General features: G+C 51.8%; 1 protein-coding gene across 3 annotated transcripts in view; it reads right to left on the minus strand.

The window, feature by feature from the left end:
* Window positions 1-22002, minus strand: part of TERF1 (telomeric repeat binding factor 1) — a 99029-nt gene that overhangs the window by 63489 nt on the left and 13538 nt on the right. For 2 of the 3 annotated variants that reach the window (XM_075353175.1, XM_075353174.1), the window contains exons 2-4: window positions 21617-21712; window positions 21389-21519; window positions 18305-18391 (exon numbers count right to left, since the gene is read on the minus strand). In XM_075353175.1, coding sequence (XP_075209290.1) covers window positions 18305-18391; window positions 21389-21519; window positions 21617-21712 — 314 coding nt within the window. The remainder of the gene's footprint in view (window positions 1-18304; window positions 18392-21388; window positions 21520-21616; window positions 21713-22002) is intronic. The other variant, XM_075353176.1, reaches the window with a different exon arrangement.

A 22002-nucleotide genomic window follows, 5' to 3' on the forward strand; every position in this document is an offset into this window, starting at 1 on the left:
CGGCCCTCCATTCTGATCTTGCGCAGAACCCTGGGCAAGAGCGCTAGAGGGGGAAACACATAGGCCAGACGGAACGGAGACCAATCTTGAACCAGTGCGTCTGCTGCGAAGGCTTGAGGATCGTGGGAGCGAGCCACGTAAACCGGAACCTTGTTGTTGTGCCGGGATGCCATTAGATCCACTTCCGGAGTGCCCCACTTGTGGCAGATTGATCTGAACACTGACGGATGCAGGGCCCACTCGCCGCTGTCCACGGATTGACGGCTGAGGTAATCGGCCTCCCAGTTTTCTACGCCTGGGATGTGGACTGCAGATATGGTGGACTTGGAGTCCTCCGTCCACTGGAGGATTCGTTGAACCTCCAACATCGCCAGACGGCTGTGAGTCCCGCCCTGGTGATTGATGTAGGCAACCGCTGTCGCGTTGTCCGACTGAACTCGAATGTGCCTGCCCGCCAACAGGTGGTGAAAGGCTAGGAGAGCTAGAAACACCGCTCTGATCTCCAGCACATTGATCGAGAGGGCTGATTCGGACGGAGTCCAAGTGCCCTGTGCTCGGTGATGGAGAAATACTGCTCCCCAACCGGAGAGGCTGGCATCCGTGGTGAGGATCACCCAGGACGGAGTCAGGAAGGAGCGTCCCTGAGACAGAGAGAGGGGCCGAAGCCACCACTGAAGGGAGCTCCTGGTCTGTGGCGACAGAGCCACCTGCCTGTGCAAGGAAGAGATCCGCTTGTCCCAACAGCGGAGAATGTCCAGCTGCAGGGGACGCAGATGGAACTGAGCAAAGGGAACCGCTTCCATGGACGCCACCATCTGACCCAGCACCTGCATGAGGTGTCTGATGGAGTGACGGCGGTGCCTCAGCAGAGAGCGCACCGCCAGACGAAGGGACTGCTGTTTGACTAAGGGCAACTTGACAAGTGCCGGCAGAGTCTCGAATTGCATCCCTAGGTACAAAAGCACCTGGGTCGGGGTCAGAGTGGACTTGGGCAGGTTGACAAGCCACCCGAACTGAACTAGCGTGGCGAGAGTGAGAGAGACACTCCGCTGGCAGTCTGCACTGGATGAGGCCTTGACTAGAAGGTCGTCCAGGTAAGGAATCACTGCCAACCCCTGGAGGTGCAGGACCGCAACCACTGCTGCCATGACCTTGGTGAATACTCGAGGGGCCGTGGCTAAGCCGAAGGGGAGAGCCACGAATTGGAAATGTTCCTCTCCGATAGCAAAGCGTAGCCAACGCTGGTGTGAAACCGCAATAGGCACATGCAGATAGGCATCTCTGATGTCGATGGATGCCAGAAAATCTCCTTGGGTCATTGAGGCAATGACCGATCTCAGGGATTCCATGCGAAAATGCCGCACCTGAACATGCTTGTTGAGAAGCTTGAGATCCAGGATGGGTCGGAAGGAACCGTCCTTTTTGGGGACTAGAAAGAGGTTTGAGTAGAAACCGCTGAACCGTTCCCGGGCAGGAACCGGAACAATTACACCGTTGGCCTGCAGGGATGCCACGGCCTGAGAAAAGGCGGCGGCTTTGGAGCAGGGGGGGGGGGGTGGACAGAAAAAAATCTGTTTGGCGGGCTGGAAGAAAATTCTATCCTGTAGCCGTGGGAGATGATATCCCGCACCCACTGATCGGAGACGTGTTGAAACCACACGTCGCCAAAGTGGGAGAGCCTGCCACCGACCAAGGACGTTGCTGGCGCGGCCAGATAGTCACGAGGAGGCTGCCTTAGTGGCAGCGGCTCCTCCGGTCTTTTGAGGACGCGGTTTTGCGCGCCAGTTGGATTTACGATCCTTGGCTGCGGTAGTGGACGAGGCCGAGGGCTTAGAGGATGACCAGTTAGAGGAACGAAAGGAACGAAACCTCGATTGGTTCCTGCCCTGGACAGGTTTCTTGGCTTTAGTTTGTGGCAAGGAAGTACTCTTCCCGCCAGTAGCTTCCTTAATTATGTCATCCAGCTGTTCCCCAAACAGCCGGGACCCAGCAAAAGGGAGACTCGCAAGGTACTTTTTAGAGGAAGCGTCTGCTTTCCACTCTCGAAGCCACAAGATCCTGCGGATCGCGAGGGAGTTAGCGGAGGCCACTGCCGTGCGGTGAGAAGCCTCCAGGATGGCAGACATGGCGTAGGATGCAAAAGCCGAAGCTTGAGAAGTTAAGGCATCCGTCTCAGGAATAGAGTCCCTGGAGAGGGAATGAATCTCCGCCAGAGAGGCAGAGACTGCCTTAAGAGCCCACACTGCCACAAAAGACGGGGAGAACGAGGCTCCTGCCGCCTCATATATAGACTTGGCCAGAAGGTCAACCTGGCGGTCAGTGGGATCCTTAAGAGAAGTGCCATCAGCCACAGCTACGACTGTGCGGGCTGAGATTCTGGACACCGGAGGGTCTACCTTTGGGGACTGGGCCCAGTCCTTAACCACCTCTGGTGGAAAAGGAAAACGGTCATCTGAACTACGCTTCGGAAAACGTTTGTCAGGACAGGCCCTGGGCTTGTTAACAGTGGTGTGAAAGCTGGAGTGGTTAAAAAACATACTCCTAGGTTTCTTAGGAGAGGTAAACTGGTGTACCTCTACCAGAGAGGGTTGTTCCTCTGACTCTTGTGGGTTGAGGTTCAGTACGGAGTTAATGGACGCAATCAAGTCACTAACATCCGCATCACCCTCAGACAAGTCAATGGGGTAACGTCTGAGCCCACAGTAAACGAATCCTCCTCGCCCTGCACCTCGGCTTGTGAATCAGAGCCGTGGGACGAGGGAGGAGAAGGTTCCCTGCGTCTCCGTTTAGGGGGACGGGGTCCTAGGACATGCTCTGAGGGCTCTGCAGAGCTCGAGCAGCAGAGGCAGCAGAGGCACTCTGAGAAGGGGGCTGATGCATGGACAGCAGTGTCCGGGACAGCTGCCCCATGGAGTCGGCAAAAAACTGGGAAATAGCTTGTGAAAAGGAAGCTACCCAAGCCGGGGGTTCAGCCACCGGGGCCGGAGCAGCCGGAGGGACCCCTGAGGAGGCTCCAGGCTGAGACACAACCATGTTAGCACAGGCATCACAATGTGGGTATGTGCTTGGCTCTGGCAGAATGAGCTTACATGCAGTGCATATAGCGTACATGTTTGCAGCCTTGCTTCGGGTGACAGACATGCTGCTGAGGTGGAAGCTCTGCAGCAAGAATACACTCCTGTAGAATGCCCTGAGAGTGTAAAAAAAGTCCACAACCGAAGGTTGTGGCTTACCAGCCCGCTCTCTGTGTGCCCTCCGGATTCCACCGCTCAAAGACCCTGTGAAGCGTCAGCCTTCCTGACAGTATGCAGCATCCAGCGCCTTCCAGTGTAAGAACGCTGAGAAAATGGCGCTGGGAGAAGGAGGGGGGGCGTGTATAAGCCCAAGAGCGGGAAAAACGGAGGGCAGAGAGATACAGGGAAGGATACAGGGGAGGGAACATCTCCCCAGAGAGGAGTGCCCTCCCCTCTGCTGGTCGGGCGGTGGGCGGCGTTGTATGCAAAACATGCAGAGAAGCCGAAACCGAAACTAGGCCCAAACTGAAGCCGGGGCCTAGATTTTAAAATGCGGCCGACGAGCAGGCACCTTCGGCGCGGTTCTCAGGGGAAACCCCCAGAACCGGCCGGAATTTACAGTAACGCTAAAACACATACTGTCCCCCCAATAAAAGTACCCGGGACCCCTGAAAAACGTCTCAATACTTAGCTTTTGAGACGCAGGGCCATGTCCCTGAGTGGGGGTAAATGCTCCTTCCAGCAGGGACCAGACAGGGCTGCGGATGGAGACCGGTCTTCTGCAAGCAGAGAGGACCGTGGAGGCTCCCACTTCAAACCAGAGCCTCGACAGAGGATGTGAAGGAGCGCGGCATGTGAAGGCTCCAGCCTTATAAAGTCAACCTTAACATCACCGCCGACAGAGTGGGGTGTGAAGGGACATGCCGGGAGTCCAGACTGGACCCGCTTTTCTTCCAAATCTTTAAAATTAAAAAATTAAAAAAAAAAATAAAAAAATCAGAGAATGCAAGTGTGTGTGACCTCCTGAAACACAAAGCATTGAACTGGGTAGATTGTCATCCAGGGGGTGTATATAGCCCGGAGGGAGGAGCTACACGTTTGAGTGTAGTACTTTGTGTCCCCTCCGGAGGCAGAAGCTATACACCAATGGTTTGGGTCTCCCATAAGGAACGATAAAGAAAGTGCGTCTTATAATCTGAAAAATATGGTATATTAGGAAGGTTGTACCAAAAAAGTAAAAGGGTATTATATACTGTCCCCAACAGCGACATAACAAGGTTCCAATACAGTTCACATTGGTTGTCTGGTACCAAACTTCACAAGGAGATCTATTGTGGAATCAGCTATGTGCCTGGTGTCTTATAGGTGTAATGTCTTTCATTTTTGCCACTTAAATCCTTATACAAGATTTAGGCCGCTGTACACTTTAGTAGAATTTATTCTAATATCCACTATTGTAGATTTTATATCAAGGAGTCTTGTGTTAGACTGATGTTCTGTGCCTTTTATGACCCCACACAAATGTGAGCAACAAGGATGGCATCACATAGTGCAGACAGTGCAACATGTGGAAATGCAGGAGATCAGCCTATATCTGAGGGACTCTTCTGCCAAGTGCAAACCAACTTATCTACATGTGACAGTTTTATTTTTCTTCAGCCTGTGCACAAAAGTGCATATTAACTCTAGTCTAGTAAGTTCAGCTCAGTCCCTCCTGCTCAGCATTAATTACACAGATCGTGAGAGATCTATGCAGCCGCTTAGTCATTTCAGGGATAGGAACACAGTGCTTATTAATGCTCTAGCGTCTAGAGTCTAGCCTGTGATTTAGGCCTTAAGTGCATGGTGCGTTTCTCATGCAGGTTTGTTGCAGATTCCGGCAATGCCAGCAAAGTCAATGAGAATTCTGATGTGCTGTACGCACGTTGCTTATTTTTAATACTTGCAGAAAATAATCCATGTGAAATGTTGGTGTGTTTTTTTCCTGCATTTTGTAGCACTTCTACCCATTGACGTCATTAAAAAAAGCAAGTTTTTTTTGTGTGCGTTTTTTTCTGCCAGAAGTTACAGTTTTCATGTGAAAAAAGAGAATTTTGTTACTTACCGTAAATTCTTTTTCTTGTAGTTCCGTCATGGGAGACCCAGACCATGGGTGTATAGCTACTGCCTCCGGAGGACACACAAAGTACTACACTCAAAACGTGTAGCTCCTCCCTCCTAGCATATACACCCCCTGCTAGCCAGTCCTAGCCAGTTTAGTGCAAAAGCTGAAGGAGGACATCCACCCACAAGAAGAGACAGAGTAAAACCCGGAAGAACCGGAACCTCTGTCTACAACAACAACAGCCGGTGAAGACACACGGAACAAGAAACCTGCCAACAGGCAATAGGGGGGGTGCTGGGTCTCCCATGACGGAACTACAAGAAAAAGAATTTACGGTAAGTAACAAAATTCTCTTTTTCTTTAACGTTCCTATGGGAGACCCAGACCATGGGACGTCCTAAAGCAGTCCATGGGTGGGAATAAACAGACAACTGAGAAGTAGGCGAAACCTAACTTCACAAATGGGCAACAGACGCCTGAAAAATGCATCTGCCCAAGCCCGCGTCTGCCAAAGCATGAGTATGCCTTCGGTAGAGCTTCGAAAAAGTATGCAGACTAATCCGAGCTGCAGTCTGACAGACCTACTGAGCCGTAGCCTGGTGCCTGAAAGCCCAAAAGGCACCGACAGGTCTGATCAAGTGTGCCCTGATCCCCGGCGGGGAAGGCACTTGAGTACACTTGTAGGCATCGGAAATGGCCGACCTAAGCCAACGAACCAGGGTCGGCTTAGATGCCGAGAGACCGCTACGCTGACTAGCGGTCAGCACCAGAGAGAGGTGCACCGCCTAATAACGGCGGTGCGAGACACATAGATCCGGAGCGCCCGCAACAGATCCAGGATATGCAACGCTTCCTCAAAGCGATGAACAGGAGCCGGACAAAAGGAAGGCAGGAAAATTGCCCCGGATAAGGTGGAAGCAGTAACCACCTTAGGGAAAAAATCCGGAGTCGGACGGAGACCACCTTGTCTTGATGCAAAAGACCAAAAAAGGGGGTGACTCCGAAGAGAGTGCAGCCAAAACTCTCTGGCGGGAAATTATGGCCACTAGAAGGCCTACTTTCTGTGAAAGATGAAACAAAGAAACCTCCCTAAGAGGCGCAAAGGGGGGTTTCCGGGAACCGTGAGGACCGGATTAAGGTCCCAGGGCTCCATAGGCCGCCGGAAAGGCGGAATGATGTGAGATGCGCCCTTGAAGGAGCGCACCGGAGCCAGCCGGACGATACGCCGCTGGCACTGACAGAGCCGAGACCTGTCCCTTAATGAGGGATAGTCCTAGCTGTAGACCGGACTGTGGAAGGGACAGGAGGGTCGGCAAGGCCAAAAAGGTCAAAGGACACTTTGGAGCTCGAGTCATAGTGGAGATGACTTCAGGAAGGATACCAGAAGTCGCCAAGATCCAGGACTCAAGAGCTACGCCGTCAATCTGAGAGACCAGAATTCTGGCGGAAAAAACTGACCTTTTGAGAAAAGGTCTGGACGGTCCGGAAGATGCCATGGCAACCCAACGGACAGATGGAGCAGGTCAGGGTACCAAGCCTGCCTGGGTCAGTCTGGAGTATGAGAATGCCCCGACGGCCCTCTTTACTGATCTTGCGCAGGACTCTGGATAAGAGCTAGAGGGTGAAACACGTAAAAGAGACGAAACTGGGACCAAACATGAACCAGTGCGCCTGCCGCAAAACCTGAGGATCGTGGACCACGGTTGGACAGCTGAAATAGTCTGCCTCGCAGTTTTCACATCTAGGATGTGGGCTGCGGATACGGTGGACTAGGAGTCCCTCGTCCACTGAAGAATGCGTTGAGCCGCCAACATTGCCAGGCGGCTGAGTGTCCCGCCCTGGAAGTTGATGTAGGAAAACGCTGTCACGTTGTCCGACTGGACTCGAATGTGCCTAGCCGCCAACAGATGGTGAAAGGCTTAGAGAGCTAGAAATACAGCTCTGATCTCCAGCACATTGATCCAGAGGGCTGATTCGGACAGAGTCCAAGCGCCCTGCGCTCCACGGTGGAGATATACTGCTCCCAAGGCGGATAGACTAGCATCCTGGTGAGGATCACCCGGGACGGGGCCAGGAAGGAGCGTCCCTGAGACAGAGTGGCCGAAGCCACCACTGAAACGAACCCCTGGTCAGTGGCGAAGCCACCACCCCGTGGAAGGAGGAAGTTCGCTTGTACAGCGGAAAACATCCAGTCTCAGAGGACGCAGGAGAAACTGGGCAAGGAATCGCTTCCATTGACGCCACCATCTGACCAGCACCTGTATTCGGTGTCTGATAGAACGACGTCGACCGCCAGCGGAGGAACTACTGTTCGACTAAGAGCAGCTTCACAAGTGCCGACAGAGTCTCGAATTGCGTCCCTGGGAACCTCTGGTTCGAAGTCAGAGTGGACTTGGACAGAATGGCAAGCCACCCGAATTGGTTAGAGTGGCGAGAGTGAGCGAAGCACTCTGCTAAGAGTCTGCACTGGATGAAGCCCCGACAAGAAGACGTCCAGGGCAAAAGATCACTGCTAATCCCTAGAGGTGCAGGACCCTAATCACAGCTGCCCCAATGAGAATACTCGAGGGGCCGTGGCTAACCCCAAGGGAAGAGCCACGAATTGGACCACTCCGATTGCAAAACGTAGCCAACGCTGGTGTGAAACTGCGATTGACACCTGCAGATAGGCATCTCTGATGCCGATGGCTGCTAGGGAATCTCCTTGGGTTCTTGATTGATCCGGTGACAAACACACGGAACAAGACCGAGACTCCATGTGAAAACGCCACACCTGATCATGATTGAAAAGCTAAAGATCCAGGTCGGAAGGCACCGCCCTCTTCGGGGACTAGGAATAGATTTAAGCAGAAATCTCAGAACCGTTCCCAGTCGGGAACCGGTACAATTACTCCATTGGCCTGCAAGAAATGCCACGGCCTGTGAGAAGGCGGCGGCCTTGGAGCCGGGGGGAGTTGACAGAAAAAATCTGTTTGGCGGGTGGATAGAATTCCATCCTGTAGCCATGGGAGATATAATCCCGCCCCCACTGAACGGAGACGTGTTAAAACCATACGTCGCCAAGTGGAGAGAGCCTGTCCACCGACCAAGGACGTTGTTGGCGTGGCTAGATAGCTCGGAGGAAACTGACTCGGTGGCAGCATCTCCTGCGGTCTACTGAAGACGCAGCTTCGAGCGCCATTTGGGTCTATGAACCTTGGCCGAGCTAGAGGACGAGGCAGAGGGCTTAGAGAACGATCAGATGGAGGAACGGAAACAACCGAAACCTCAACTGATTCCTGCCTTGGACAGGTTCCCTGGTTTAGGTTTGTGGCAAGGAAGAACTCTCCCCGCCAAGAGCTTCCTTAATTTCATCCAGTTGGTTCCGAAGAGACTGGTCCCACAAAAGGGAGCCCAGCAAGGAACTTCTATAGAAGCATCTGCCTTCCATTTCCGAAGCCACAGGAGCCTGCGGATAGCGAGGAAAGTAGCCAAGGCCACCGCCGTGCGGTGTCCAGCATGGCAGACATGGCATAGGATGAAAAGACTGAAGTCTGGAAGTTCAGGCAACCGTTTCGGGCATAGAGTCCCTGTGAGGGAATGCATCTCCTCTAGAGAAGCCGAGAAGGCTACAAAAAAACCGCACTGCTGTAAAGCTGAGGAGAACGAAGCTCCTGCCGCCCCATACAGGTTTGGCCAGAAGAACAACCGGGCGGAAAACCTTAAGTGAGGAGCCATCAGCCAGTGACATAACGGTCCGGGCTGAGCCACCTGAGGTGAATGAGCCCACTTCTTGACCACCATTGGTGGACAGGGAAAAAACAGTCCTCAGAATCACGCTTCATGGAAAGCGACTGTCAGAGCGGACCCTGGGCTTGGTCACAGTGGCCTGAAAACTGGAGTGGTTAAGGAACACACATTGTGTTCTCCTAGGCAAGGTAACTCCGGCGGATTGAGGTCCAGTACAAAATTAATGTACCGTGGGATCCTTATAGAGGTGCCGTCAGCCACTGATACAACTATCCGGGCTGAAAGTCTAGACACCGGAGGGACCACCCTTTTCACTCCTTGACCACCTCTGATGGGAGGGGGAAACAGGCAGCAGAACCCCGCTTTGGGGTCTGACAGGACAGGCTGTGGGCTTGGATACAGTGGGCTAAAAACTGGAGTGGTTAAGGAACACACTCCTTGTCCTGTTAAAAGTATACTGATGCCTTTCTGCCAGCGGGGAATGCTCCCCTGATACAGGCGGATGGAGGTCCAGAGTATAATGGACGCAATCCAATCATTAGCATCTGCGTCACCTACGGACGGATCAATGGTACATAAAGTAGCGTCCGAGCCCCTGGTAGAGACATCCTCCTCGTCCAGTGAGTCAGCTCGTGATCAGAGCTGCGGGACGGGGAGGACAGGGGACCCTGCGTCTCCCTGTCAGGAGGACGGGGTCTGAGACCAGAGGAGAGTCCTCTGTGAGCTTTGCTGAGCGAGCTGTAGCAGAAAACGCCCTGAGAAGGGGGCTGCATGCTCAGCAGATTCCGGGACAGCCGACCCCTGGAAATAGGATTCCAACCAAACCAGGGGTCAGCCACCGAAGCCGGAGCAGCTGGAGGGACCACTAATGAGCCTCCAAGCTGAGGGGCCACAGTGGTTATGAGCTCAGTACAGCCGTACGAGACTACCTGCAGTGGATAATAAAAACAGCCTGCAGCCTCGCTCTGTGAGACATGCTGCCGAGGTGGGGGCTCTGTCCTAGAACGGCCCCCAGCATATATAAACAGATAAAATAAGTAGCTGCACAAACCGGAGGTTGTGGCTGCCATATCGTTTAAAACAGACATGTCTGTGCCCTCTAGTCCCTCAGCCCAGGTCCCCACTTGTCACAATGTGGAATCTCTGTGCCTATGCAGGCACAGAGAACGCTGAGAAAATGGCGACCGGAGCGAGGAGAGGGGGCGGGGCCTACTCTGAGAGCGGCAAATGAAGTAGCCAGGGGAGGGAATCCTTCCTCAGTGAGGAGTGTCCCTTCCCTGTGCTGCACAGCCGCTGGGCGGAGCCACACAATCCCTCTGCCTGACTGACATGCAGAGACAGTGGAAACCGAAACTAGGCCTCAGGCGAAGCCGGGGCCTAGAGTAAAACATGCGGCCGGCGTGCAGGCACCATCGGCGCGGTTCTCCAGTGAAAACTGGAGAACCGGCCGGAAACGTTAACACAAACATAATACACACTCCCCCAATTAAAGGACCCCTGGAAAGACCACTTTCTGTGGTAATAACGTCTCATATACTTAGCTTGTGAGACGCAGGTTGCCAGGTCCCTGGGGGGTGATAGCTCCGTCCAGCAGGATCCTGAAAAAGGGCTGCGGATGGAGACCGGTCTCCTGCAAAGCAGTGAGAACCGTGTTGGCTCCCACTTCAAGCCAGAGCCCCAGCATGGGATGGTGAAGGAGCGCGGCATGAGAAGGCTCCAGCCTTGGAAAATCAACCTTAACAGCACCGCCGACACAGTGGGGTGAGAAGGGACATGCCGGGAGTCCAGCTGGACCCGCTTTTCTTCCATATCTTTGATCCAGAAGGAAAAATCAAAAATCAAAATCAGAGAATGCATGTGTGTGTGACCTCCTGAAACACAAAGCATTGAACTGGCTAGGACTGGCTAGCAGGGGGTGTATATGCTAGGAGGGAGGAGCTACACGTTTTGAGTGTAGTACTTTGTGTGTCCTCCGGAGGCAGTAGCTATACACCCATGGTCTGGGTCTCCCATAGGAACGTTAAAGAAAATTTCTGCACCAAATCTGCAGCGTGCGCACATAGCCTTAAGGAAGCAGTCCGAGAGGTCTGGAACTGCTGACCTAACTGACTGCCTATAAGATGCACATAAGCTTTAGCAAGATGTTACCTTGATAAAAAGTGCGCCTTACAGCCAGAAAAATACGGTAGTTTTAGTCAAACTTATCTTGCAAGGTGCACAAGCTAAAAAAATAAATAAATAATTCCTGATCTGTATAAAATGTATTACTGACAGACATAAAACTAATATTACACACTTAAGGCTAGTTTCACACTTGCGTTGGACGGCTTCCGTAGCATTGCGTTGTGTGACAGATGCAACGGATGCGTTGCATATAGTGGCACAACGCAATGCTACGGATCGTACAAAGAAGGGAATTTTGTTACTTACCGTAAATTCCTTTTCTTCTAGCTCTTATTGGGAGACCCAGACGACTGGGGTATAGCTACTGCCCTCCGGAGGCCACACAAAGCACTACACTAAAAAGTGCAAGGCCCCTCCCCCTCTGGCTATACCCCCCCGTGGTATCACGGGTTTTCCAGTTTTAGTGCCAAAGCAAGAAGGAGGAAGCCAATAACTGGTTTAAACAAATTAACTCCGAATAACGTCGGAGAACTGAAAAACCGTTCAACATGAACAACATGTGTACCCGCAAACAACCAAGAAATCCCGAAGGACAACAGGGCGGGTGCTGGGTCTCCCAATAAGAGCTAGAAGAAAAGGAATTTACGGTAAGTAACAAAATTCCCTTCTTCTTCAGCGCTCTATTGGGAGACCCAGACGATTGGGACGTCCAAAAGCTGTCCCTGGGTGGGTAAAGAGATACCTCATGTTAGAGCTGCAAAACAGCCCTCCCCTACGGGGATGTCACTGCCGCCTGCAGGACTCTTCTACCTAAGCTGGCATCCGCCGAAGCATAGGTATGCACCTGATAATGTTTGGTGAAAGTGTGCAGACTCGACCAGGTAGCTGCCTGGCACACCTGTTGAGCCGAAGCCTGGTGTCGTAGCGCCCAGGACGCACTCACGGCTCTGGTTGAATGGGCTTTCAGCCCTGAAAGAACCGGAAGCCCTGCAAAACGGTAGGCTTCCAGAATTGGTTCTTTGATCCATCGAGCCAGGGTGGCTTTAGAAGCCTGCAACCTCTTGCGCGTACCAGCGACAAGGGCATCGGAACGGCGTACGGGCGCCGTGCGGGAAATGTAGATTCTGAGTGCTCTCACCAGATCTAGCAAACGTAAATCATTCTCATACCGGTGAACCGGATGAGTGCAAAAGGACGGTAAGGAGATATCCTGATTAAGATGAAACGAGGATACTACCTTAGGGAGAAACTCCGGAATGATGCGCAGCACTACCTTGTCCTGGTGAAACACCAGGAAGGGAGCCTTGGATGACAGAGCTGCCAGCTCAGACACTCGCCGAAGCGATGTGATCGCAACGAGAAACGCCACCTTCTGTGACAGGCGAGAAAAGGAAACTTCCTTCAGAGGCTCGAAAGGCGGCTTCTGGAGAGCAACTAGAACCCTGTTCAGATCCCATGGATCCAACGGCCGCTTGTACGGGGGTACGATATGACAAACCCCCTGCGGGAACGTGCGCACCTTAGAAAGACGTGCTAGACGCTTCTGAAAAAACACAGATAGTGCTGAGACTTGCCCTTTGAGGGAGTCTAGCGACAAGCCCTTTTCTAACTCCTATTGTAGGAAGGAAAGAAAGATAGGCAATGCAAATGGCCAGGGAGACACTCCCTGAGTAGAGCACCAGATTAAGAAAACCTTCCACGTTCTGTGGTAGATCTTAGCAGACGTGGGCTTCCTAGCCTGTCTCATGGTGGCAACGACCCCTTGGGATAATCCTGAAGACGCTAGGATCCAGGACACACAAGCCACACAGTCAGGTTCAGGGCCGCAGAATTCCGATGGAGAAAACGGCCCTTGAGACAGTAAGTCTGGTCGGTCTGGTAGTGACCCCGGTCGGCCGACCGTGAGATGCCACAGATCCGGGTACCACGATCTCCTCGGCCAGTCTGGTGCGACGAGTATGACGCGGCTGCAATCGGATCTGATTTTTGCGCAGTACTCTGGGCAAGAGTGCCAGAGGTGGAAACACATATGTGAGCCGGAACTGCGACCAATCTTGCACTAAGGCGTCTGCCGCCAGAGCTCTGTGATCGCGCGATCGTGCCATAAATGCCGGGACCTTGTTGGTGTGCCGAGACGCCATTAGGTCGACGTCCGGCCCCCCCCAGCGGCAACAGATTTCCTGAAACACGTCCGGGTGAAGGGACCATTCCCCCGCGTCCATGCCCTGGCGACTGAGGAAGTCTGCTTCCCAGTTTTCTACGCCCGGGATGTGAACTGCGGATATGGTGGATGCTGTGTCCTCCACCCACATGAGGATTCGCCGGACTTCCTGGAAGGCTGCTGACTGCGTGTCCCTCCTTGGTGGTTGATGTATGCCACCGCTGTGGAGATGTCCGACTGGATTCGGATCTGCTCCCTTCTAGCCACTTTTGGAAAGCTAATAGGGTAAGATACCCTGCCCCGATTTCCAGCACATCGAACTGAAGGGTGGACTCCTGCTGAGTCCACGTCCCCTGAGCCATGTGGCGGAGACAAACTGCTCCCCACCCTGACAGACTCGTATCTGTCGTGACCACTGCCCAGGATGGGGGCTATGGCAATGAGGTGGGAATAAGCCCCTATTGCAGAGAGTCCTCGGCCGTCAGGGAAAGGGAGACTTCCCGTCCAGGGAGGTTGACTGCCCATCCCATTGGCGGAGAATGTCCCATTGCCGTTGGCGCAGATGAAACTGCGCAAAGAGAACTGCCTCGATGGCTGCCACCATCTTCCTTAGGAAGTGCATGAGGCGCCTTAAGGGGTGCGACTGGCCTTGAAGGAGAGACTGCACCTCTGTCCGCAGTGAACGCTGCTGGTTCAGCGGAAGCTTCACTATGGCTGATAGAGTATGAAACTCCATGCCGAGATACGTTAGTGATTGAGTCGGAGACAGATTTGACCTTGCCAAATTGATGATCCACCCGAAAGTCTGGAGAGTCTCCAGCGTAACATTCAGGCTGCGTTGGCATGCCTCGAGGGAGGTTGCTTTGACGAGTAGATCGTCCAAGTACGGAATCACCGGGTGTCCGTGAGAGTGCAAGACTGCTACCACTGCTGCCATGACCTTGGTGCCCACCCGTGGGGCTGTCCCAGACTGAATGGCAGAGCTACGAACAGAAGATGTTCGTCTCCTATCACAAAACGTAGAAAACGTTGGTGCTCCGTAGCAATTGGCACGTGGAGATAGGCATCTTTGATGTCTGTTGAGGCAAGGAAGTCTCCTCGAGACATTGAGGCAATGACGGATCGGAGGGATCCCATCCGGAACCGCCTGGCGTTCGCATGCTCGTTGAGCAGTTTCAGAACCAGAACAGGACGGAAGGAACCGTCCATTTTTGGAGCCACAAAGAGATTGGAGTACAAACCCTCGCCCTCGTTCCTGAGGGGGGACAGGGATCACCACTCCTTCTGCTCTTAGAGCGTCCACCGCCTGCAGCAGGGCATCTGCTCGGTGGAGAGGTGGGGCCGTTCTGAAGAATGGAGTCGGAGGACGAGAACAGAACACTGTCCTGTGCACGTGAGCACAATGTCCGTCACCCACCGGTCTGTGACCTGTGGCAGCTAAATGTCGCCAAAGGCGGGGGAGTCTGCCATCAACCGCGGATGCGGAGAGAGAGAGAGAGAGCTGAGAGTCCTGAGGAGACCGCCTTGGTAGCGATTCCTCCGACTGCCTTCCTTGGGCGAGATTGAGCCCGGCTGGGTAAGTCGCAGTGCAGACATTGCGGGGTTACGGACGCCTCTGCGGTACAGATGTACATGTGCTCAAGGCCAGCTGCGCAAGAACAGCTGAAAAGGTTAGGTTGCCAATACGGCTGTGGATGCCGGAGCAACCGACACGCCGATAGCCTCCTAGACAGATTTCAACCAGAGTCCATCTGTCTGTGAATGGCATCTTGAAGTGAAGCCCCATCTCCAGTGCAACTATGGCTCTATATGCAAGCCTGGAGATTGGAGAATCCACCTTTGGACCCTGGGTCCAGCGCTGACCACGTCAGGGGAAAAAAGGGATAACGTGTATCCTAAAAACGTTTGGAGAAGACGCTTATCTGGTAAGCGTGGTGTTCCTGGACTGCTTCTCTGAAGTCAGCGTGGCCAGAAAAATACTCAATATCTGCGTGAGACACTGAAAAGGAACTTCTCCTGTTCGTCTCCTATCTCCACTGGGGGAGCTGAGGGAGAAAGATCCAACCTTCCATTGATGGACGGTATAGGATCATTCCGTATGGCGTTACCACCCGGTGTATCCGGATTGAGAGCGATGTCAGTATCAAAGCCCTGAAGAGCTGCCTTTTGTTCAAGTAGATTGCCCATGGGTGCAAGTCTCTATATTATGACTACTCCGTCCCTGTCCATGGACAGGGTTGACAGGAGGTTTCTTTGGCCACAACTAGTAGAGCCCCGGCAGACGAAGTGCTAGAGACCCCGGCAGACGACGTGCTACAGGGGAGCATGCACACAATGGGACGGTGTCATGAACAGCATCCCATGTAGTAAAAACAGCACTGAAATCTGTGTTGCTTTTTTGCCGCTGCCGACTAGCTATCTAGAAGTATATAGCCAAGATTGGTGACCGTACATTGCAATGTATAGCATACAGGCATAAAGTACAAATGACCACTGCAGCACAAGCAATACAAGCAGCATAGAAGCCTGTGCCCTGGCACCCCTGTTCTTCTGCTGCTGTATACTAGTCATCTAGGGGAATATAGCCCAGAAGAGTGACCCTACAGTGCAATGTATAGCATACAAGCACAAGTACAAATGAACACTGCAGCACATGCAATCCAAGCAGCATAGAAGCCTGTGCCCTGGCACCCCAGCTCTTCTGCTGCTGTAGACTGGTCATCTAGGGGAATATAGCCCAGAAGAGTGACCATACAGTGCAATGTATAGCATACAAGCACAAGTACAAATGCACACTGCAGCCCATGCAATACAAGCAGCATAGAAAAAAACCTGTGCCCCAGCACCCTTGGTTTTCTGCTGCTGTAGTCTAGCCATTCCAGAAGAATATAGCTAAGACTAGCGACTGTACAGTGCAATGTATAGCATATCAGCATAAACACAAATGAACACCTCAGTCGTGCAAAACAAGCAGCCTAGAAAGCCTGTGCTTTAGCACACCTGCTTTCCTGCTGCTGATGTGTCGCTCCCCCAGCGGGCATATAGCGACCTATGTAGTTAAAAACAACACATGTATACACTGCAGTTATATCGTGGTCAGCACTATGTGTGCCTCTTACCGCCCGCCTATAAGCGGGTGTATGATCGCCACTGTCCTGCCTTGGTGCCCCGAGCTCTGCAGTAATGGCTGCCGGCTTCTTCCCCAGCTCGTGTGAGTAGGGGCGGGCCGTGGGCGTGCCCCCAAGGCAGAGCGGGAATCCGGCGTCCGACAGAGTGCAGTGAGAGGGCTGGAGCATGTAAAAAGGCTCCAGCCCTCGGCGCTGCTGATTGCTCAGCGCCTGTCCCCTTCCCTGAGTGACAGGGAGGGGGCGGGAACGAAGCGGCACTAGGCCGCAGAAGCCGGGGACTGGAGTTATAAGCGCTGCCGCCGTAAAAGCGCGGTCGGCGCCCAGTCCCCGGCGAACTACAAGTCCCAGCCGCGCCGCCGCTCCCGGAGCGTCCGGCGCGGTAGTTCCCAAAACACAAAGTCACTCAGCAAAGCTGCAGTGACTGTAACCCTTTACTGTCCCCGGCGCACTAGCACACCCAGCAAGTCTGGAGTGTGCTGTGCCTGTGTGTACGGGGACACAGAGTACCTGTAATGGTGCAGGGCCATGTCCCTGAACGGTACTCCAGCTCCGTATCCAGCAGGTTCAAATGGGTCTGTGGATGGAGCCCGGCGTCAGAGCTTTGAGGCCGGCAGGATCCCACTTCCTCAGAGCCCCTCAGGGGGATGTGGAAGGAAAGCAGCATGTGGGCTCCAGCCTCCGTACCAGCAATAGGTACCTCAACCTTACAACACCATCCAGGGGTGAGAAGGGAGCATGCTGGGGGCCCTATATGGGCCCTCTTTTCTTCCATCCGAAATAGTCAGCAGCTACTGCTGACTAAAATCTGTGGAGCTATGCGTGGATGTCTGACCTCCTTCGCACACAAAGCTAAAACTGGAGAACCCGTGATACCACGGGGGGGTATAGCCAGAGGGGGAGGGGCCTTGCACTTTTTAGTGTAGTGCTTTGTGTGGCCTCCGGAGGGCAGTAGCTATACCCCAATCGTCTGGGTCTCCCAATAGAGCGCTGAAGAAATAACGGAAAGCGTTATTTTTTTCTTCTTTACAGTACCGGCAGCCGACTATTGTGAACGATCAGCTGATCGCTCTTAATAGCCGGCGGCCGAGCGCTCTCACATGCCGGCGGCCGAGCGCTCAGCTGAGTGCCCTGACATGCCGGCGGCCGAGCACTCAGCTGAGTGCCCTGACATGCCGGCGGCCGGGCGATCAGCTGAGTGCCCTGACATGCCGGCGGCCGGGCGATCAGCTGAGTGCCCTGACATGCCGGCGGCCGAGCGATCAGCTGAGTGCCCTGACATGCCGGCGGCCGAGCGATCAGCTGAGTGCCCTGACATGCCGGCGGCCGAGCGATCAGCTGAGTGCCCTGACATGCCGGCGGCCGAGCGATCAGCTGAGTGCCCTGACATGCCGGCGGCCGGGCGATCAGCTGAGTGCCCTGACATGCCGGCGGCCGGGCGATCAGCTGAACGTTCGGCCACCGAGAAATAAAATAAAGTTTGTGATTAAAAAAAAAGAAAAAAAAAAAAAAAAAAAAAGCATGCGCAGTGAAAAATAAAGGTTTCCGCTGCTCAAAAAAAACGTTACATGCAGCGTTCCATCCGCCAGGCGCAGCGTCAAAATAACGACGCTGCGTCGTCCAGCGGATGCAACGCTGACACTTGCGTTACAGTGCATCATCCATACAAGTCTATGGAGAATAGCGCAGTGCGTTAACGGACTGCGCTATTCTCCATAGTGACGGACTGCGCTGAACGCAAGTGTGAAACTAGCCTAATGCTCCCGTTTTCATATAAAATTATAAAAAAGGTTAATACAATAGACTAAAAAGTCGGTGCTGCCATAACCTTTGTGCTTCGCATTTAGCCAAGATACCACTAGATGGCCTCCTGACACCGATACAATAAAGGATATTCTCAGATGAAAACAGTTGTGACATAAGATCACAGAATTTGGCTGTTCTGATCACATAAAAAACATTTCCAGTTCCTTCAAGACTTGGGAACTTTTACCTATACATTTGCATAATATATTTAGCAGCTCGTTCACAGGAACATTTGAGAGACCTTATTTGTCTCAGATTCTTCAAATTGTCGGTCAATAACGTCTGATGCCAACTTAAATCTTCCTTTTTCCATGCAAACTGTTACAGCCTGTAAAACATAAATGAATGATTAAGAGGCAGCGTACATACACAATTTACGTCCCGTGACAGATACTTTTAGAAATTTCCAAAATACTTCTGCAGCAATTGGAAATGTGTTATACGGTACCTATATTTTTTCATGTTTTATACACTTGTCCACTACGGAGGTAGCCTATTTTTTTTTTTTATTTAATGTAAGTACAAGAGACGTTGCAATTTACCTCTTCTCAAAAATAGAGGGAATTTTAATTTTGTTTAAAGAAAACCTGTCAGCACATTTTGTAATGTGGAGTAAAGAAATGGCTATTATGGGGCTGTAATAATGATAAAATGATACCTTTGGTGAAAAAAAAAGCTACTTTGTTTTTCTTTAATCACCATTTTTAGTTTTCTGCTAGTAAAGTTTTGATGCACATGAGCTGGATAGTCTGGGCCTCTCTCCAGGCTGGGGAATCACAGACAGGGAGGAGAAGACCAAGTGTACAGTCCAGCCCTGTGCACCAAAATCTAATTAAATGCCACTTTACACGCAGAGATAAATCTTTGGCAGATCTGTGGTTGCAGTGAAATCATGGACATATTGTTCCATTTGTACACAGCCACAAACTGTGTGAAAAGTGGCCTTTAGGCCTGTGTCACACTAGCGTATGAGGAGAAAAAAAATTAAAAAAAAAAAAAATTCGGTCCGATTCTCATGCTGGAGAGTAGGACGATTTTTTCTCACTTTTCATCCATGTGCTGTCCGTGTGCTATCAGTGTGCAATCCGTTTTTTTTATTCAGCAGCTATTAGTCATTTACAGTCATGTGCAGGAGCATTTACAGTGTTCTCTGCTACATGATAGAAATGTATTTAGAAAAACGGATGTCACTAGGATGGTCCGTGTGCCATCCGTTTTTTTTTCTCGCACCCATACACTTGCATTGGAGAGTCTTGCACGAGAAAGTCTTGAAATCGAAGCACACTGTGATTTTTTCCTGTGTCCGATTTGAACTGAGAAAAAAAAAAAAATAGCAGATTGGAGCTGCCTCATTGATTAACATTGGTCCGAGTGCAATGCAAGATTTTCTCCCCCTGCACTCGTGCGAATCAATCGCAAGTGTGACGCCGGCCTAACAGAAAACTTCACATGGGGATTACAGAAGAACAACAAAGCAGATTTCTTCCAGCCCCATGGATTCGGTGCAGGATGCTCCAGAAGTGATGTGTGTGTCATCCGGATATCAAAAAGCTGGCCAAAGACTGTGAGAGGTAAAAAATAATGGCTCTTGGAAACTGGGGATGAAAAAAACCCCAAAAACAAACTAAAAAGGTGCAAATAAAAACAAAACGCCCGGTAACAAATTGTTGTTTCAGGGTATTTGCACACGTTGAGTATTTGGTTGCAGAAACTTCTGCACCATTTCTGCATCTTTTAGCAGGAAAAATACTACACAAAATGTTCATTTTATGTATATGTTTTTTAAATTGAATTCGATTGATGAACCCCCCCCCCCAAAAAAAAAACCCGCTGAAAGCGTTGACATGCTAGAGATTATTTTCTGCACCAAGTCTGCAAGGAGAAAATACTTAATGCATGCACTGCAGGTCAGGATACTCATTGGCTTTGCTGGCATCAGGATTTGCTTGCAGTTTAGTGTGAAAACTATATTTAAAAATGCATAAAAACGCACTGTGTGCATGTGACACCCTGGCCTATTAGGTCATCACAGGGTTTTGTGCAACCTGCCCTTCTGCACAGTATCCACCCTCCTTGGTTATGAGTCCTGGTCCTTTGGTGTTGCTAACAGCTGAGCCAATCAAAATCCTAGGGACACTTTGGACTGAACCTACCAGACACACCATTAGGGGGCCTGAAGGGAATAGGGCCGCCCACATGGGGGGATGGTAAGGAGAAAGCGAGGAAAGTGACAGTTGAGCTGGAGAGTCGAGATGAAGTTGAGCTAGAGGAGAGGTGGGGAGGTGACCCTCGTGAGGAGAGGTCACGGAGCAGGGCTCCTGAGTACTAGGTGGCAGACGTTGGTCTGGGTCTGGTAGGAGCTGGAACCCCGGTCACAGGGGAGAGTGTCAAGGGGCACGGACTTACCCAGGAGGGCAGCCGGCGGCCTTTAGCTATCACCGGGCAGGGGCCAGGGCACGATGGGGTACGTGGACCCCAGGCCGTAAAGTAGCTTCACGCGTTCTGGTAATTTACCCGACGGGGGGGGGGGTTGTGAAGACTTCAAGCGTCCTCCCCAACCCGCTCCAAAATCGGGGTACTAGCGCACCGATGGGATAGGACTTTCCCAATACAGTCCAAAGAAATCCTATGCATAAACCCTGAGAGAATGCTCACTCCGTTAGCTATACGGGTGAGCGGGACCCGAAGAATTTTATACCCACGGGTTCAACAGAGACAATGGTGCCAAGGACAGGGCCACAGACCAACAGCAATGCCAAGGGCACGGACCCAAGCGTGCTCCCTACAAGCTGCAGTGGTGCTCAGAATTCTGGTTTACAAGCTGTTGATGTTGTTATTCCTGGACTGAGCGAGTACACTGAAAATCCCTGTTCTTATCCCCCTGCGGCACCCAAACACCAAGCATCCAATGGGCCCCGGGACACAAACCCCCTACCCACAGAGGGGTTAAACATCAGGCTGCCACACCATCGTCACCGGGCTCCCCAATGGCAGCGGTGGTACCACGCACCGTGGGTGGCGTCACGAAATTTCTAGTCCTCCTGTACTTAGCCCCCTTTTATCGAGTGGCCGCACGACCCCCGGGTCCGGAGATCCCTCGAGCCACCGCGGATCCGAGCGGCCTGGCTGCTGGCACGGGGGCGGCACATGCACACAGCCTAAATGTTAATTTTAAGCTGACATGTAAGGTTTTGGTCAAGCAATACATTTGTGATGCTTTTTTAAATGCAGTGATGTTAGACCATGCATACAAAGCATAGTCTAACATCACTAAGTATCACAGTAAAACATGAGATGAAGATGTGCTTCAACTTTGGACCCTTACCTGAACCTTAACCAATGTTTTTATTTCTTCTTGGAGAATTCTCAGGTCGTTGTCTTCTTCATTAATCTGATCCCACACCACTGCAGCCGCTTCTAGAGGTGTAAGAGTCTCATCTTCATCAAACTGTACATCTAGAAAGAATGGTATGTAGGTTTGATTCGGTTTGATACTTTAGTCCACAAGTATTGGACTAAAAACACAGAATAACAGCAGGTAATTATGCTTTACCAAGATATTTTGCTTGCGCTACACGGGTGAGGAACTGGGATATTAAGACAGCTTTTGATTTCTCCAAATCCAATGTTGACATACCGTCCAGAATCACTGTGAATGAAAGAATAACAGTCAGCACACTGTTATTTGCCCTGACTTGAGAGGAGTCTATAACAAATCTGATGACTATGGAACGTGACCAGGCGAAATCTCTGCCAATGGTAGAAGGCTGGTCCCAACTTTCCCTTGTAGCACATTTTGTGCTCACACAGGCTTCCTGGGCAGACAAGACTGTGCATGTTATATAAGGCCTTGAAGAAGGTACAGTAGGTCTTTTCTGAGGTTTCAACGTTTGGGAGAAACGACAAAACTCAGGCAGTTCACCATATATTCTTCTCACC

This window comes from Anomaloglossus baeobatrachus, chromosome 6 (genome assembly GCF_048569485.1).
Source record: "Anomaloglossus baeobatrachus isolate aAnoBae1 chromosome 6, aAnoBae1.hap1, whole genome shotgun sequence".
NCBI classification, from domain to species: Eukaryota; Metazoa; Chordata; class Amphibia; order Anura; family Aromobatidae; genus Anomaloglossus; species Anomaloglossus baeobatrachus.